The 19,699-nt window shown below is 43.7% G+C and overlaps 1 protein-coding gene across 4 annotated transcripts in view; it reads left to right on the top strand.

Annotated features, from left to right (window-relative positions):
* Positions 1-19,699, top strand: part of IFT122 (intraflagellar transport 122) — a 64,939-nt gene that overhangs the window by 8,183 nt on the left and 37,057 nt on the right. For 3 of the 4 annotated variants that reach the window (XM_033132363.1, XM_033132362.1, XM_033132364.1), the window contains 10 exons: positions 2,228-2,306; positions 4,017-4,093; positions 6,384-6,450; positions 7,390-7,536; positions 8,557-8,730; positions 10,641-10,716; positions 15,973-16,164; positions 16,325-16,463; positions 17,655-17,857; positions 18,673-18,810. In XM_033132363.1, coding sequence (XP_032988254.1) covers positions 2,228-2,306; positions 4,017-4,093; positions 6,384-6,450; positions 7,390-7,536; positions 8,557-8,730; positions 10,641-10,716; positions 15,973-16,164; positions 16,325-16,463; positions 17,655-17,857; positions 18,673-18,810 — 1,292 coding nt within the window. The remainder of the gene's footprint in view (positions 1-2,227; positions 2,307-4,016; positions 4,094-6,383; positions 6,451-7,389; positions 7,537-8,556; positions 8,731-10,640; positions 10,717-15,972; positions 16,165-16,324; positions 16,464-17,654; positions 17,858-18,672; positions 18,811-19,699) is intronic. The other variant, XM_033132365.1, reaches the window with a different exon arrangement.

Here is a 19,699-nt window from a genome sequence, read left to right as displayed (position 1 = left end):
TGAAAGCTATGGACCACTTTCTAGATAAATGCACCTACTTCATGTATACACACAATTTTGTGCGTATAGTTTTAGTCTGATCTAGCCCAGTGTGTTCATTTTAGACTTACATAAAGACGTAGAAAAGTCAAATGACTGGCTAAGGCCATGGCGCAAGTTAGTGGCAAAGACAGCACTAATTTCTTGCCTCATAGTCAGGTGTGCTATGCCACGGTGTTGGGGTTGTTTGTTTGTTTGTTTGTTTTTTAATATGTGTGTTTGAGTTCAAATTCAGAGTAATGCTGTGGGGAGACCTGTGGACCTCTGGAATTTATAAGCATTGGGGTTCTTTGGCCTGGAACACCATTAAGGCCCTTGAGGATATCAGAGTGTGACCTGCCATTAGTGGCATTTGTCAGCAATTTGCAGGATCCTGTCGCACACATCATCTCATTTGATCTTCCCAATAGCACTGTGAAGCAGACAGGAAAAGGATTCTCAGCTCCTCTCACTGATGAGAAAACAGGCTTGGAGCAATTACAGGTGACTGAGGGCAGAGCTGGGCCCAACCTAGGTCTTCCGACCGCAGAGCCCTCGTTCTTCCTAGTATATCATGCTGCTTCTTCATGACACTCATATAGTGGTTAAGAAGTCTTTTAATTCCTCTCAACTGGCCTTTTCCCCTTGGCTCTGGAAATGGAGATACACTGAATCCCAGTTTTGCTCTTTAAGTCTGCTTGTTTCTGATTTTTCTCTTAAGTTTTAATAAGTATTTAATGAGTAACCATGGTACAAAGGTATGTAAGAACTGTTTTTTGTTGTTGTTGTTGTTCAAGAAAAACAATACAAGATAATATGAAGAAATAATAGTAATAATAATAGCTAATTATTTTTAGAATTGATTCTCATCCAGGCACTTCCCTAAACCCTTTAATCTCATTTCATCTTCACAACAACTATGAGGTAAATACTATTGTTATATCCATTTTGTCAAACGAGGAAATGAAACAGAGACATTCAGTAGCTTGTTCAGGGTCCTGCAGCTGGTAAGTGACATCATTGGGAATTCCAGCTCAGACGCGGAGCCCATAGCCCACACTCTTCATCACCTGCTGCCTGCCAGGATGGGAGAGGAGTGACACATAATAACCTATGAACGCAGCTTCTATTTATTTAGTATTTGCAGCAGTGTCATACGGCTATCACCCTGGTATCTACTGTTTCAGCCACTGTGCAAGGTGTGTTACAGATATTATCTGAGTTGACCCCCACAAAGACTCTTTAAGGAAGGTATTATTATCCATTTATGTTTCAGGTGAATACATTGAGGCTCAGAGAACAGTGACTTGCCCAAGGTCAACTTCCACTTGCCTTAAGAATAAAGTCTAAAAATCTTTAACACAAGTGTACAGAATCTATCCTGTGCTTACCAATTAATCATCATCTCTTACTGGAGTAGGTGAAGGCTCCCTATTTGCTGCCACGATACCTTGCTCCACTTCTAAGCACTTACAAACCTGTAGTAATGTAATTAGTAAGTAATTTCTCCTTATACGTTGCCTCTCTCCAGTCCATTCTTTCCTAAGCTCAAGTAGCTGTGAAAATGAAATCTCATCTGTCACTCTTTTGCTGAAAGCCTTTTTTTGGGATAAAGAGCAAGATCTTAACTATGGCCCTGAAACCCCTAGAGATCCCTCCCGCACCCACCTCACCCCTTGTTCTTGGTGTCCCATAACTGCCTATCCGCCCCTTAGACATTCCAGGCTTTTCCTGCCTCAGGGCCTTTGCACATGTGTTCTATCCATGTGGATGACTCTCCTCTCTTCGCTCCTAAGGTTTGATAAGCTTTGCTCAACCTTTAGGTCTCGACTGCAGGATTTCATCCTCAGAGAAGCCTTCCCGCATTTAAATTAGGACCCTCAGTTATTCTCTTTCATAGGTCCCACTTATTTTATTACCATATTGTATTTGTATTGGATTAATTTAACACTCAACTTTTCCCATTACACTAAACTCTATGAAGGTAGGGATTATGTGTGCTTTAATCACTATTTGATCCTTAGCACGGAACATGATTCCTAGCACGTAGTAAGCACTCAATTCATCTTTGTTCACTCGATGCCAGACAGACCAGGATTTGAACCCGAACTTCCTGACTCCAAAGTATCGCTTCCCAGTACTGATAAGAACTCTGGAAAATGCTGGTTTAAAACAAATGTGAGAATTTTCTTTTTAAAAATACTTTTAGGCAAGCGCTTTGCTTCTGGATCAGCTGACAAAAGTGTTATTATTTGGACGTCAAAATTGGAAGGCATTCTGAAGTACACGTAAGTAACCATTTAGGTGTACAATGTTATCGGTTTGATGCATATCTTATTGAACGACTGTAGCAAAAGCCCCCTTAGTAAAGATACAAGGAAGAACTTTTTTCTCTGCGATTGAACTTGCCATTAAGCTCTGGGGGGATGTGGTGGGTATAGGAAGGTTGGGTAATGAATAAGGGAAGGAGCAGTCCTTGAGCACTACTAGCTTGGCCAGCACTGGGCAAGGCGTTTTCCTGTCCCTCAGTGTAGTGATTCTGACACTGCAGATTCTACCCACTGTCCCCATCTCAGGGAACGGCCTCACGTTTCTCCAGTGGCAACAGCCGGAAACAGGCGTGGTGTGCCCCAGGCTTCTCTCACTGCAGAGGTTCTGCTCATGTTCTTGCCTGACCCTCCTCCTAGTTAATCCTCTTCACCCTGCAGCTCTCGGGCTCACATGTTTCTGTGCCACCTTTCCTGCCCCTCTGGACCTAAGCAGGTCTCCTCGATGGCATTTCTCATAGTCACAGTTTTACATTTATTCTGGTGATTGATGTCTCCCATGATCCTGTAAGCTCCAGGAGGGCGGACACTGCCCCTGTTTTTGCTCACCCTGTGTCCCTGGTACAATGCCTGGCCCATAGTCGGTACTCAGCGAATGATTTTTTTTTTCTTTTTAATTGTGGTAAAATGCACATCACATAAAATATACCATCTTCACCATTTTTAAGTATACAGTTCAATAATGTTAAGTGTATTCATATTGTTGCACGACCAATCTCCAGAACTCTTTTCATCTTGCAAAACTAAAACTCCATACCCGTTGAACAACTCCCATTCCCCCTCCCCCAACCCCTGGCAACCACCATCCTACTTCTGTCTCTATGGATTTGACTGCTCTAGAGACCTCATACTCGTATAAGTGGAATCATACAGGTTTTGTCCTTTTGTGACTGGTTTATTTTACTTACCATAATGTCCTCACAGTTCCTTCATGTTATAGCATGTGTCAGAATTTTCTTTTTTTTTTTAAGCTGAATAATATTCTAGTGTATGTATAGACCATGTTTTCTTTATCCATTTATCTGTCATCGGTGGACACTTGGGTTGCCTTTTGGCTATTTAGAATAATGCTGTTATGAACATGAGTATACAAATGAACAAACAACTTTTGAATGAATGAATGAATGAATGGATAGATGGATGAAGTTGTAAGTAAGGTGTTACCCAGAAGTGAAGGAGTGAAACTGAGGCTGAGATGCCATGTGTGGTATATGACTCACTCAGCGTTCGTTGTTGTCTAGGGATTTGCCCTGTTTTCAGATCTTGACTGTAGTATCTTCATTGCACCTCCATCCTGTATTGCCAAGCCTCCACAAAACAATAAGAGTAACAGCCATTAAATAAAGCATTTCCTATGCAGCTGGCACTAGACTAAGCGCTCTACATCATTATTATCTCACAAACCGGAGGCATTCGGCACACTCATCCTGGAGGCGTGGCTCTGAAGCGAGGCCAGGCGGTTGGGTGGGTCATGTTTAAGAGATGAAAGTGATGGGTGAGGGGCAATCCAGGGGAAGGATAATTAATCCCTGTGCTTTTTGCTGGTCACTTACATAAGAGCTTGTGGTGTGTAGTCAGAGAGGCTGTGGGCTTATCATTAAAATCTCCAGTCGTAGCCACCGAAACGTTTGTGGTTTGCTGCACAATAATCTACAATTGTTTACTTCCCAGGCACAATGATTCGATCCAGTGTGTCTCCTACAACCCTGTTACCCACCAGCTTGCGTCTTGTTCCTCCAATGACTTTGGTAGGTTCCGATTCCTGATGTCTTGTCCTGGAAGAACTGCAAATCTGGGCAATGTATGCTGAAATCCATCCAGAATGTGGTGGTTTCATCCTGAGGAGTTAATGCTACTTCTCTCTCTTCAATGGCTGAGGGAGGTGGGAAGCTGACAGTTATTCTTTAAACTGTGTAGAAACAAAGAGAGTGAATGATGACATTGAGTCTGGTAAGAAATGTGGGGGACAGGAAGAAAGGCCCCCAGGAAGGGAAATGGCAAGAAGGATGGGAGAGCACAGGCATAACTCGGTTTTGCCACCTCTGGGAAGCCTTTCCCGTCTCACCCTGGCAGGGACAGTTCAATTGGGGCACCTCATACCCCTCAACATCTGTGTATGTGTGAAATTCTTCACCATTTCACCTATGCTTCTTGTGCAGTGTGTCCCCATCACTACTGGTGTGGTGGCTATGGCTTCCTCCCTGAGGGGTTGAATGCCCTGAGACATTCACCCTGGCCCCACACATAGCACTGGCATGGTCTTGGCACAGAGGAGGGTCAATGGAATGTCCATTAAGGCAGGGAGGGAGAGTGGGCAGAGGTTTGTAGGTTATCTCCGTTCAAGGTCACTTCTGGTTTTCAGCTCATCAGTTCTGTTTTGCTTGCTAAGAGAGAGTGGGTACAACAGAACAGCCATTATCGAGGAGTCAGAGACCGAATCCCTGTCAATGGCAGTTTCCTTGTGTAGAAGAACACGTTCCCACCCATCTGTCTCATTGATAGAGTTCTCAGGTTCAAAAGAGAGAATGTATTTGAGAGTACATTGTTTAAATGAAACGGGAAGGGACAGTCATTCATTGCATTTTTTCCATGTGAGGCATTGATTGGTCTGTGTGCTTGCTTTTGGGCTTAAATGACTAAATAGAATCCCTGCCCTCAAAGAGCTTGTGGTCAAGGGCAGGGGAAGTAGAATTTGTAAAAATATAATATTAAGTAATAGTAATAGTTGTTAAATATTCGCAGTGTGCTAGGCACTGGGCTAGGGTTAAAAATGAATTCCTGTGTGAGCTCTATGACAACCTCTGAGGTCATATTATTCTCAGTCTCACTCCACTGATGAAAAAGAACTGGGGCTTAGAGTGAGCGGTTCAATGACTTGCTGGAGGTCAGCTAGCGAGTAAGTCGTGGAACTGGGGCCACACAACTGCATGTTGAACCTACTCTGGTAGGCACTGCTGAGGGAGGCCCAGGAGGGAGGGTTTTCTTCCAGCTAGAGGCTCGGGCAGTCTCCGTGGAGCATAGATAATATGTGCACAGGTGGAGAGGTTTGGGGGAGGCATTCTGGACCAGGGAGAAGGGGGAAAATAATTTGATGTTGTACTTTGCTGTATAAATATATTTTTGCACTGTGTTTACCTTCTTTATCATGCTTTATGGTTCAGGCAAAGAGTAGAATTTGCTTATATTGCCTGGACATACACCTGTTGTGGGGCTCTGAGCCAGCACCTCTGGGGGCTGAAAGCCAAAAGTGACCAGTGTGCCATGGACAAGGCGCAGCCGAGATAAGGTCATGTGCTGTTGGTGAGGCCTGGGAGAAAAAACTGGATTTCCAGAAAGTAGCATACAGTACTTTGAATGCTAAGTTGTACTCTGGTTGCCATGTAATAGCTATTTACAGTGAAACTGCCATTTTTTTGAGTAAAACCCCTGAAAAATTGGCTTGAAATTCACCAATCTGTCTTCCTTTTTTTTTTTTCTTTTTCTTTTGAAAAAATTATTGATGCACAGTAAGTTGCAAAGATACTAGAGGGGTTTTGTGCATCCCTCCTCCAGTTTTCCCCATGAATACATCATATATAACTATTGTATAATATCAAAACTGGGGGGAGCATTTGAGATCTGCTCCCCAGCATCTGTGGCAGTTTGGCTCAAATAAACTCTTATAAAAATCCTCAAAAAAACAAACAAAAACAAAAACCCAAGCAAAACCCAGAAACTGGTTCTGGCACATTCTGTGTGTATAGTTCTGTCCTTTCCTCACCTATGTTGATTACCATCACTACAGAGATACTCCTGGTCTTCACCTCCCCCTCCTGTTATCCCTAATGCCTGGTACCTGGTAACCATCAATCTGTTCTCCATTTCTATCTAATTTTGTCATTTTAAGAATTTATAAAATGGAATCCTACAGTATGTGACCTTTCGACACTGGCCTTTTTCACTCAGCCCTGGAGACCCTCTGCGTGTCAATAGTTTGTTCCCTTTTATTGCTGAGTAGTATTCCAACCAATCTGTCTTTTTTAAATATTTGCATTGAAGGCTTGTGGTCTCCAGAACAGAAGTCTGTCTCCAAGCACAAATCCAGCAGCAAGATCACCTGCTGCAGGTGAGTGAGGGGCAGCTCTGAAGGTAGGCTTTATGTTCCTCCTCTTCTAAACAAACTCTCAAAATGCAGTTAATTCACACAGTAGAGAAGGTCTTGTGTGAACTAGTTGGTTTGGGCCCCCATATTTCCTCTCTTCTTCTTTTCTGGTCTCCTTAGTGAGAGGGATTTGTGCCTGCCTTCGATCATCAAGCAAAAGAGAACTATAAAGTGCTTTCATGCGGTTATCTAGCTACAAACCTCCTCAGCCTGCAGCTGTCCTCTCTGGAGATGTGAGGTTGTCCCTTCCAGGCAACATGTGTCCTGGAGAGAGCACGGGCTTTGAGGCTAGACCTGGATTCAAATCCAGATGGGATCCCTGACAGGCTCTGTGACCTTAGGAATTTTACAACATCTCTCTGAGCTGGAGCCTCCTCCTCTGACAATACTGGATAAAAATACAGACTTGATAGGGCTGTTGAGAAATGCACACAAACTAATGAGTGTAAAGCATGCAGCACGGCCATTCTTGCTGTTCAGCTTCTGAGTATCACCTTTCTTTCATTCATCATGTGCTAAGCACCTGTTCTAGATGCTGGGAATACACCATGACACAGATTTTGTTCTTAAGGTGCTGCCGAAGTGGGAGGAGGTGGAAATGCAAGTGGGGAATAGAGGCTGGCCCAGGAGCAGTGCAGGTACAAGCTCAGGATTGTTGTGGAGGTCGGTGCAGAGAGCTGTGGGGGCTCAGAAAAAGGTGCTACTGCCTTCACATCTACCTGTTGATCCCAGAAATAAATGGGATTTTAAGTTTGGTCCTCTGATTTTCACATCAGGACCCAGATGAGCCAAGCCATTGCTGCCTCATCAGACGCTATAATCAAGCAAGGCATCATGTTCACGGTTTTACCTTCTGTGTGTTCCTTTCTCCCTCCCCGTGCCCTTTGCTGGGTGTGTGAACAGCTGGACAAATGACGGTCAGTACCTGGCTCTGGGGATGTTCAATGGTGTCATCAGCATACGGAACAAAAACGGCGAGGAGAAAGTGAAGATTGAGCGGCCAGGGGGCTCCCTCTCCCCCATATGGTCCATCTGCTGGAACCCTTCAAGGTGCTCTTACAGCTGTCCTCCTTCTAGGGGAACACTGTTACGGAGAAGGCCTTCCTTGCTCAGCAAGCTGAGTTCTTTCTCTCCCCCTGAGGTCCTCACGCATGCAGAGGCTTCTCACCCCACTTGACTGATTTGTTTTGGAACCTAGTCCATTGGAATGGAATTTTTTAAGAGCCCATCTTGTATTTTGGAAAGAATCCCAGAGATTTAGCTAAGCAGATGAGTTATCTAGGCCAGCTCAAAATGCGTGTGTGCGCGCGCGCACGTGCGACATAGAAGGACAATTTCCTTATGAATTAATAGCTCACCTCTTTGCGGTGGCTTTATTTTGGTCTTTCCCTTTTTCAGTTCTTCCCTCCAAGTTGGGCAGAACATGTGCCCAACCAATAATAAATAGCTTTTTCATGAGCCTTTTTTGGCTGCCCTTGCCAAAAGTCTAAATTAAGTCTCAAATGTCCCCAAATCCTGTAGTTCCACAAACAATTGGCATCCACCTTCTCCAACCTTACACACACTTTCCTTTCTATGCCGATGTGACTTTGAGGGTGGACTAATAGCTTTATCTGCTCTTAGTATAATCCTGTAATATTAAACCATCAGTATCTCCCACAGAGTCCTGTGAAGGTAAATTAAAGGACTTAATTGTTTACCAGCCCAATGTCACTTTACAGGTGGTGCCTGCTTGATTTAGAAGGTTGTTTAATTCCACTGCCTTTCCTACACCAGGTTATTGTGCTTCTTCCTGTATGATTTTGTCCAGCGCAGGGCTGTACCACGCATGTCTAATGCCTTCAAAGGCCATTAGCCTACCCCAGAGTTCCTGCTGTCTGATTTTTGTGGCCACAGATGACTTTGTGGCTTCAGGGTACCATTTTTAATTCATGAGAAGCAGGATGCCCAGTATACCTGGTTGCTGTCCTCTTCCGGGTAGGGCTCCGGGGCTCCTTGACAGGTTTTGAAATTATAGCCTTAGCGTAGTTTTAGGCGTCATGATTGTGAACAACCACTTACTATCTACAGCCGGTGGGAGAGATTCTGGATGAACAGAGAGAACGAGGATGCTGAGGAAGTCATTGTCAACAGATATTTTCAGGAAATCCCCTCCACTCTGAAGTCAGCAGTGTACGGTAGTCAGGGTAGTGAGGCAGAGGAGGAAGAGCCGGAAGAAGACGACAGTCTCAGGGACGACAATTCGTGAGTGTGTCCTGAGGAGCGAGAACCCTCCTTGCAAGGGTCCAGACCCCAGTGCAGACCTGCTGGGGCAGATGCTGCTCTGAGCTCCTTTCTAAGGGGCTGGTGGGTTGTTGGTGAGAGCTCCTCCAACAAGGGGGAAACACACCCTTTAAAACTGGTGAGGGGGTGATTTCCTGAGAAACTTCAGGAAATACTGAAAAGTCTAAAGGAGAAAAAAGTTCAGCTCTTATGTAAAACCCCCATCCTCTGAGGAAACCACTATTAGCGTTTCATTGTATTTCCCCCTCCGTCTTTTAGTGTGTTCATATAATTAACTAAATCATATCCTGCTTTCTTTTTTCCACTTAACATTAGAGAGTGAACTCTTTCCAGTAACATTAGAAGTCCTTTGAAAAACATGATTTCGAATGACTATATGGTATGCCCCCTGTGTGGACACTCTATAATTCATTTAACACATCCTGGACACCTCTCTTAGCCTGTTCCTACTCTGTACCTTACCTTGCATTTGCTAGGACACATCAGAGAAGCCCTCACCTTACCCACAATCCTCACCCCCTAAATCCTGGCCATCCAGACATCCATTCTTTCTGGAATAGGAAAACTCAGGTAGCCAGGATATTCCGATTGGGCAAAAGTGATCTAGCTTGGGACTTGCCAAATTGTGTTCTGTGGTACCTTGAAAGAAGGAGGTGGGAGGTAGGGGGCAAGGAAAGGAGGAGGGGTAGGCTTCGGGTCCCTATCTATGTTTCAAATAGAGTAGCCCCTTTTATTGCTTGACATGAGTTTTGCTTTGGTAGAGTCCCACTGCCAGGGTGGAGAAGGGAGGTTGAAAACTACCAATCCAGCTCATGGGGCTGAAACTAGTTCACAGCCATCTATGGCATCCCCAAGAGGGCTCACTGCAGGCTGGGCTCCTCGCTTGTGTTTGGACATCAGTGCCAGTCATACAGAGTTCACCTGCAGGCCCCTTCCTGTTAACACTGTTCTTGATCTTTGTCTTTTTACCCCTTAGTTGTGAATTAGTGCCTGTGGTATTTGCCACTCTGCCATTCTTGGCTGGGTTTTGCAGATAAGGCTGCACCATGTCTTGCCTGCATAGCTAGTGGTGCTGCCAGATGACCACAAGGCCCTGGGTTCAGAAAAGCTGGACTTAATAAACAAAGTGGAGGCAAAGTGAGATGGGTTAAGACCAGGCTTCAAGGACGAAGAACATCTCTCCTCTCTTAGTAGATTACAAAGTGCCCTGATCCCCAGCTGAGGCTGAGGCGGTGTCTGCGGCGTGCTCGTCCAGCCCTGGTCCCGAGCACTGATCCTGACAGGCACTCAGTTTCAAAGACAGTTGTTGATCTGCAGAGAGCCTGTTACTCCTTTTTATTAGATCCAGTCAGAAACCATTTCACCCCAACTGTGAGAGAACCTAGTGTAGGTGTTAATTTTCCCTCTTCAAGAAGAGCAAGGTTTCCTCTGTCCATTAGAAAAGTCAGACAATCTATGCCTTCCCACTGCAAAAGACATGTTTCTCTGCCATCTCCCTGTGTTTTATAGTACATAAAAATAAAGCACTCTTGAATCTGCAACCTTGCTCTTTCTTAGCCTTGCTCCCCAGGAAGCTTTGAAATGAGGGGTTTGGCCTCCTCACTGTGGCAGTGTCCCATCCCCACAAACACATGGTAGGGCATTCCATGAAATCAGAGATCCCAGGAGGGCCGAACCTCATCTTGCCTCATCCTATTGGGCTGATTGATGGGTTGGCCCACGTTACAACTTTTGGCCTCAGTACTGCTGTACATTTGGCAATCTGACAGCCTGGCCAGGGCTTTCTTTTTCCTGTTGTTTGTTAAAGCCTTCGGGATAACTCATCAGCAGGCCATGGCCCCACATAACCTCTTTTGTCTTCTGTTGATTAGAGAGGAACATAATGACATCCTGGCTGTAGCTGATTGGGGGCAGAAACTTTCCTTCTACCAACTGAGTGGAAAACAGGTATGTAGCTCTACACAGATCCAGTGGGAGATAACAGTTACACTCATGCCTGTCACAGTCTATTTTCACTTTCTGAGATTGTATTATTAGTAATTATAAATTATTGTTAATAGGTCCTGTTTGTTGAGCATTTGCTGTGATATCAGGTACTGTACTCTGGGCTATGCATACTTTATCTCATTTAATTCTAACAAAACCCTGTGAAGTAGGTACTTTGATTATCAACTTTTTAGAAATGAGTAGACAAGACTCAGAGCAGTGAAATAAATATTATGTCCAAGTTCCCGCACTGCTAGTAAACAGTGACAGCTGGGATTGAAACCCAGACTGGTCTGACTATGAAGCGTTGGTCTTAGTTATGACCCTCCTTTCCTATATTTGCTTTATGCATCCTACACACATTTATAAGCACCCACGTAGGCCAGCTGTGTTAGTTGCTGCTGACATCAAGCTGTGCTTCTGCGCCGCCAGAGCTCATAGGCTGGTGGAGACAGACACAGTAGCCAGCAGGCCCAGTGCTGTGTGGTTCTTGGCATGATAGAGAGCTGTACAGATAGCTAGCTATAGGGACACAAAAGAGGGTGTCATCAACTGCTTGTGGAGATGAGATTTTGTAGAGGCGACTTTGAGTAAGATAAGCAGGGGTTTGCTAGGCAGGGGACACTGGGAATGGTGTGTCAGGCAGAGGAAATAGCATCTGCAAAGGCAGGGAGAAATGAAAATACGTGACAACTCGGGGAACAGTGAGCGAGTTGTGCAGGGTAACAGGAACCCAGAATTTGTGGAGAGAAGAGGGAGCTAGAGGGGAAGATGGGGACATGACTGCAGTGTGAATCAAGAGTTTGAACTTCATATATTATCAGTATTCAGGAACTATAGATTCAGGTAGGAAGTGACTTGGTCAGATTCCTATTTCAGAAGAGTTCTTTGATTCTGTGGAGGGTGGATTTAAATAGAGAAAGCCCAGTAGTAGGAAACCTGTTAATAGACAGCAGACAGACACCAATTATTAGAGTGAAGGTGGCAGGGATGGCTTACGTACCACAGCCAAGCAGATGAGAAATGCAGCATGTTCCATGGAGCCTTTTGTTTCACAGCTTCCTTATTTGTCATAACGTATTAGGCTAGAAGTGGGGGTGTCAGGTCTGTGTAGCCTACCTCAACAGACCATTGGTCATTTCTTTTGTAATTAAGGAAAGAAAAGATAAAGGTTGTGGATAATAAAGCATTTTTTCAGTTTGCTATGGCTGATTTCCCAAAACCCTTACTTTAATTATCGGGCACCTATTTTCCCCGCCTGATCTATTCATTCACTATGTAGCAGACACTGACTGAGTGTGGGCATTGGAAGCTTCCTGGAACAAATAACCACACTACACTGGGAGGGAATTGGGTCTTGTTGCTATAGTGACAATAAAAAAGGGGGGCTCAACATGCTAGTCAGGGCCATGGGAAATATCTTGCATGGGGTCCAGCCCCAGAGCTCATGTTATGGCCCAGAGTTTTTAACTAAGAAGCAACCTCATTTGGCTGAGAAGGTAACCCCCAGCTTATTTGGGACAGTAAAATTGTTGTTTTAGTGTGTAAATGTCTTTTAACTCTGGGAAAATTTAAAATTAAATATAGTATGATGAAGTAAATCAAACCTACGCTTTTGTGTTAAACGTAGGCATAATTTGTTATTTTTGGCATTTTAAGTGTTTGTGATGTTTAAAGGGATCTGGCTTAATAATAATAGCTAACATTTATTGAGTTTCAGGCGTTATATAAATTCTTTATAAGGCTGATTCTTTTGTTCCTTATAAGCATTCTGCGAGGTAGGTATTATTATCACCACTTTACATGTAAGAAAATTGAGGCACAGAGAGGATCAATAACTGCCCGAAGCCACAGTTTGGTTCGTGGCCAAGCCTGGGTTGGAACCCAGGCAGACTGGTTGTAGAATCCATATTAGAATATTAATCAGATTTGTCTTGTGATAACCATTTAAAAGTTGTAATTGAGTAATCAATTTTATACTTCTGATTTCAAATTGAAAGATATAAGAAATTTTTATTAAGTACATAGGCAATATCAGAATGTTAAGGAGACTCATTATAATATTTTCTGGCGTGGGGCGGCAGGAAGTGGGGTGTCACTGAGCTTCTTGAATCTACATTTATGTCTTTATGTCTTTTACAAAATTGGGAAAAATTTTGGTTATTAATTTCTTTATATAATTTTTCTTCCCCATTCTTTCCTTCTGAAATTCCAATTATATGTAAGACCTTTTGCATATCACTGAGGCCCTCTTCATTGTTTTAATCTTTTTCTTTTCCCCTCGTCTCTTCAGATTGGAGGATTTCTGTTGGCTCAATCTTCAAGTTCACTGAATCTTCTGTCATCTGTAATATTTCTGTTAAGCCCATCCAGTGAATTTTTGTTTCAGTTATTGCATTTTTCAGTTCTAGAATTTCCATTTGGTTCTTTTTTCCTATTCATTCACTACAATTATATTTTCCTTTGTGTTACTGACCATAGCATCTGCTAATTCCAATATCTGGATCATCTTGGGGCCAGTTTCTATTGATTTATTATCTTTTCTCTTGACTGTGGTTCACATTTTCCTGCTTTTTGGAATTTTGGTTTGTATCCTGGACATTATGAATGATCTGTTACAGAGACTCATTTCTATCATGTTTTTCTGAAGATGACTGTGTGTGTTTATTTTCTGTTTCTTTTTTTTTTTTAAGCAGGTAGTTAACTTGGCCACTCAACATTCACACTTCGTCTTTCCAATGATGGCAATAGCTGAAGTTTCTGTTTAGTTCTTTAGCCTTTGAGAGGCTTCTTGACATCTGTCCCACATGTACATATTTCAAGTAGTTCTAGATATTCAGCAGGGTGTGTGCAGAATTTAGGCTACCCCTCTGCATCTCTTTCTTTGTATTTCCTACCTCACTTTCAAGCTGCTGTGTCACTCCAAGTTTTGTGCTTACCCAGTAGGACGCTGATGGGGCCTGCCCTGAGCTAAAAAGCCATTTAAAAAAAAAAAGAGAGAGAAACTCACCTTAAAGCCTCTACCTTCTTCCAAATGCACATACTTCGGGTGGTTGTAATTTATAGTTGGTCCAGAGTTTATACTTGTTACCTGCAGGAGAGTTGGTCCAATAGGAACTAGTGAGCCACTACAAGAAGCTTTAAGACTTCCATGTCATGACTCATTTTTTAGTTTTCTTATTATATTTATTATCATTATATAAATAAGCATTAGGGAAAGTTTTGGTTGTTAGGTATTTGAAATTCTTTCAGGGAAAATTTAATATATTAAAATAATAATTGCAGTTTAAATTAGTTTAAGGGAATTTATTAAGTTGTAAATGAGGCTGAGTAAGGGATTTTATAGTCTGTTGAAAATTGAATTCAGTAAGCATTAATTTCAATTGGGTATTTAATTTTACTAGACATAAATAGGAAAACATTTGTAAATTGAACGTAAACACTTAAGGAGAAGCCAGGTTTTTAGAGTTATTTCTTTAACAAACTGACTAATAATTTAATAATGGTAATCATAAATAGTCTTTTTATTTATAAAACATACCCTCAGGGGCAGCAAAAAACTTAAGTGACAATAAGGAGCTTGGGCTTTAGAGGAGAAAGCACAGGGGCCATGGGGACACAGGAAAGGTTGGTCTAAATCAAGCGTTGTTGAGACAGGGAGATTGGGGAATGTTTCCTGGGGGAGATGACAACTGGCAGAGGAGGAGAGAGAAGGCACTGCTGGCCAGGACTGGGATGGTACGGAAAATAGCCCTGTGAGGGCATGGAGGCCTGAGCGAGCCTGATTCTCTTGGGAAACTAAGAAGTTCAGTTTGGTTCAGGGAAGAATCTTGGGATCTAAGCTCAGGAGCTTGACTTTCATCCTAAAACCTGAGGGGACATCATCAAAAATGAAAAGGCAACTCACAGAATGGGAGAAAAATTTTACAAATCCTGTATCTGATACGGAACTTGTGTCTCAAATATATAAAGAACCCCTACGACTCAATAATGAAAAGAGAACCCAATTAAAAAAATGGAAAAAGACTCTGTATAGACATATCTCCAAACAACATATACATGTGGCTAATATGCAAATGAAAAGAGGCTCAACATCGTTAGCTACCAGGGAAATGCAAATCAAAATCACAATGAGATACCACTTCACACCCACTAGGATGAAGAAATTAGGACCTTAAACACTACTGGTAAGAATATAAAATGGTACGTCACTTTGAAAAAGTCTGGCAGCTCCTCAAAAGGTTAAACAGACAGCAATTACACTCCTTGGTATATACACCCAAGAGAGAGGAAAACATATCCACACAAAACCTTGGGCACAACATTCCTACTAGCATTATTCTTAATAACTAAAAAGTAGAGATGGCCCTTACCTGATGCAACGATAAATCACATGTAGTATATCCATGGAATACTATTCAGCAGTAAAAAGGAATGAAGGACTGATATATGCCACAACACAGATGAGCCAATCGTAAAAGGCCATATATTGTATGATTTCATGTATATGAAATGTCCAACATAGGCATATCTGTAGACACAGGAAGTGTATTAGTGGTTGTCAGGGGATGGAAAGCGGGGGAAGGAAATTGGGATCAACTGCTAAGAGGTATGGGGGTTCTTTTGGGGGTAATGGAAATGTTCTGGAATTAGTGATGATGGTTGAACAACTCTGAATACATTGAAAGCCAATGAACTGTACACTTTAAATGGGTGAATTGTATGGCATGCAAATTATATCTCAATATGGTCGTTATAAAGAGAAGTAGGATGGGTATTGTTTCAAAACAAAGGACAGTTTTTTAAATTGAGTAAATTAGGTTTGTGAAATACTGAGAAAAAGAAAGAACAAAGAAACTGAGGGGAGCCATGAACCCTGGCAAGTACTATGTACAGAGGAAAGCTTGTTGGAGAAAGACCATCCCAGGTCCAGGTTGGCTGAGGAGCTAAGACACACTCCTGGAGCAGTTAGGTGGGACTCGGGGAGACACCGCTGCCGGTGGTGGTCAGTTATTGGGAGGTGTGGAGGGGAGGAGTGGGTGCTCCCGAGGAGGCTGGCCTGTGTCCGTGATGGAATCACACAGAGAGGGAAGCTGGCCAGTTCTCCTCTCTTCCCAGTTGTTCCCATTAAAGTCAATGAGAAAGGCCCTTAATTGTGTTGCAATCATTAAGGATTCAGACGGGGTTTTCCCCTTGGTGTGTGTGCTCTTTCCTCAGATTGGGAAGGATCGGTCACTGAACTTTGACCCCTGCTGCGTCAGCTACTTTACTAAAGGGGAGTACATTTTGCTGGGGGGATCAGACAAGCAAGTATCCCTTTTCACCAAGGATGGAGTGCGCCTTGGGACTGTTGGGGAGCAGAACTCCTGGGTGTGGACGTGTAAAGTGAAACCCGATTCCAACTACGTGGTAAGAAGCGGGAGTTGACTTTGTCGGGCCATTGCCTGAGTAGGCACTGAACACCAGGCATATTTAGCCAGTCAGATCATTGACGTTTGCTCCTCACAAATGGGAGGATAGACGTGTTCTCCACAGAGAGCTGGGAATTGACAGCTTCCTTTCCCTGCAGGTGGTGGGCTGCCAGGATGGCACCATTTCCTTCTACCAACTGATTTTCAGCACTGTCCACGGGCTCTATAAGGACCGGTATGCGTACAGGGATAGCATGACCGACGTCATCGTGCAGCACCTGATCACTGACCAGAAAGGTAAACGGCAGGTATGGCCCCTCGGGCCTCCAGACTTGGGGAAGAGGGGTAGGTTGACATGGCTGCTGGCAGGGCAAGTGAAATGATAGGAAGTGTTTATCCTTGGCCTTTTGGAAACACGTTGGACTACTACTGGTTCTTGCTTTTTTTTGTAGGACAGGGGGCGAGGGAAGGATGTACATGTCTTTCCGAATCTAGTGAAAGCAAAAAACCCTCTCCCAAAAATAATGCACAGACTCAGAAAAATTTTGTAGATAATTCCAAGGGGTACATGGACGCCCTAATTAAGGGAAGGTAATGTATAACAAGCCAGAGCCAAGGTGGCTACTTGCTTGGGTCTCTGTGGACCTGAATCCCCTCTGGTCACAGGCACTCCTGGGGTACTTCTCCCCCTCAGCTGCATTTAGACTTGCTTCTTGGCATGTCCTTCCCCCAGACATAAGCCGGAACAGTGGGGTTCCCACAGGCTCGGTCAGGAGATCAGGGTTCCAGGTCTAGTGCAGTCAGTCCAAACTCAGTCTTCTCCTCTGTCCACCCAAATGCTGGGCTGGTTAAGTGGGCTAAGCATCCATTCGTTTCAAGTGTACGTCTGTGCAAATGTGCTGGCATGCGTGCGTGTAGCGCTCCTGGTTGAGGGTTTCCTGCAGACTCAGATGGCATCCTTTGGTCCCCATCTGGCAGGACCTCTGCTTAAAGAGTCCACCTGTGATGGTGAGGGTGTAGCCACCTGGGCCGCTCCGCAGCATCCCTTCTGGAGACAGTTTCCCCACCTGGTCTGCAGTGAGAGTGTGAGAGCCGAGTGAACCAGAAACTACACATGGTTCCCTGTTGTTAAGCGTGGTGTTTGGGGAATGGCCAGAGGTGTGGACAGTCACTAGGTGGGCTCCGGATCATCAGAGGCCATTAGTGCTGTGCAGAGCAGTTTATATTTATGTTCAGCAAGTGATGGTAGCACGAAGAATTTCATTTTCCATACTCAGTTGTAAGCTTTGGACCACAAAGATTATATATGACTTTGGATACCAGTGTTGAACAGAGTTGATCGTCCTTGTTAGACACTGTAAAGATTTTTTGATGAGAGTGTCACCTTTAATTGCCAGTAGCATTAAGTAAATGATAGCTTTTAATTTCTCTGACTTCTATCTTAGTTAACAACCTCTTGCCAGAGCTGAATTTTTTTTTCTTTGACAGTTCGTATTAAATGCAAAGAGCTTGTCAAGAAAATTGCCATCTACAAAAATCGATTAGCTATCCAACTGCCAGAGAAAATCCTCATCTATGAGTTGTATTCCGATGATTCGTCAGACATGCATTACCGGGTAAAGGAGAAGATTGTCAGGAAGTTTGAATGCAACCTCCTGGTGGTGTGCGCCGATCACATCATCCTCTGCCAGGTGAGCAGCCGCAGGTGGGGCTGAATCTGCTTGATGCTTCCTTCAAGGATAGGGTACCCAATCCTTGGGTTTTGGGGTCAGGGTTTTTGGACACTGGGAATTGGTCATTGCTTTCATTTTATTGACGTCTAGAAAGTCATGGGCCATAAGCACTTTGTTCTACTGGGGTTAAATATACTTGAATGACTTAAAGCCTAAATTGATATCCTACAAAATGAAGATTGATTTTCTTTTTCTTTTTTTGGTAAACATATACACATACAAATTTATGATATCCTTCAGTTAACAAAAATTTGTATCAAGTCAAAAATAGTAAAGGAAGTTTTACTTTCTGATAGATTTTTTTTCACGGGAAAAAACTTTCTCAACTTAGAGCTTTCTAGAAAATGTCTAGGTCAATGCCAAGAGAAGTTTGGAAAGACTCTGAGAGAATGCCAACCCAGCATCTCTTGGAAGTAGAGGTGGGTTTGATTTCATGAAACTAGGCCTATTGGAAATGATAAAATGAAAGAAATCCTTTAGGAATCACTGGATGTAAAATACTATTAAAGTCTCTCTAAAAGTCTGGAACTTCAAGCAGTTTAGGGGTGCCACAGGTTATAGAAGTGGCAAATAGGTGTGCTGAGACTAAGCAGGGCTCCTTGGGAGGACCTGTGTGAAGGATTAATGATCTCAGTCAAGGGAACCAGGTGGGGTTAGATAGATTCTGAACGTGTAGGTATTTTTCATCTCTTAGGGGCAGGAAGACCTCCTTGAGAGGGCTGGGTAATACTTACTGTGTTGAATACCCATGCCGAGCTGGGTTTGCTTTCTAGGAGAAACGGCTGCAGTGCCTGTCCTTCAGCGGAGTGAAGGAGCGGGAGTGGCAGATGGAGTCTCTCATTCGCTACATCAAGGTGATTGGTGGTCCTCCAGGCAGGGAAGGTCTGTTAGTGGGCCTGAAGAATGGACAGGTGAGCACCCCTCCATGTCTCCCATCAAACACATTACCTGCATGCAGACACAGGCAACCGGTCAAGTTATGACCCTGAGATGGGCTTCCCGGGCAGGAAAAGACTTCTCCCCGCCATGGGCACGTTAGTTTCCTTTTATGAGAATAGCTTCAGGCCAAAGACTCAATGGCCCTCAGACTCATAGCATGCCCCATTCTAGCAGAGTTGGCACTGCCGCCTCTGGGCTGCACATTGAGTGGATTAATGGGCTAGAGTCACCCAGAAGGTGGGAGATTTGTTAGAGATGTGGTTTCAGTGGCTTACTAGAGAGGGAGGCAGAGATCGTTCCTTAGGTCAGATCCCTATTAGGGCAATGAATGCATGAAGGCAGTGTCTTCTAGCTCGTGTCCTAGAGGGTGCTGGTCCACAGGCTATTACTAGATGTTATTAGAAAAGTGGACCCTTTGCTCAAATAGATGTGGAAAATCTAGGTTACACCAAGTTAAAACAATTTTCTATGTGTTCTTTGCTCAAAATAAGAAAAGTTCTAAGTGGGCTAAATGGAAATTTGAAAGTGAAAATATAATTGCATTAGCTTGAGAGCCAAGCTGTCTAGCAGATGGCTTGTGGCGGAGGCTTGTCAGGCCTTTCCTGGGGACAGCAGTCATGGAGTATGAGTTAGCAAGGACCATAGAATAGCAATACCAAAGGAGAGGAAAGCCTCCTTCTCTGTCACAGTCACCTGTCACTTGCAGTTTGAGGCCTGAGAACATAGACTTTGGGGACAGGTCAACCTGGGGTCATGCTTGTGCTTAGCTCCTCACCAGCTGTGTGACCCTGTGCAGGTCACTTCACCTCTCTGAGACTCAGGTTTTACAAATGAGGATCACGTTTTGTAAGCTGTCAAAAG

This window comes from Rhinolophus ferrumequinum, chromosome 17, assembly GCF_004115265.2.
Source record: "Rhinolophus ferrumequinum isolate MPI-CBG mRhiFer1 chromosome 17, mRhiFer1_v1.p, whole genome shotgun sequence".
In the NCBI taxonomy this organism is placed as follows: domain Eukaryota; kingdom Metazoa; phylum Chordata; class Mammalia; order Chiroptera; family Rhinolophidae; genus Rhinolophus; species Rhinolophus ferrumequinum.
The sequence above is the reverse complement of the archived record's forward strand: the minus strand, read 5'-3'. Positions and strand labels throughout refer to the sequence as shown.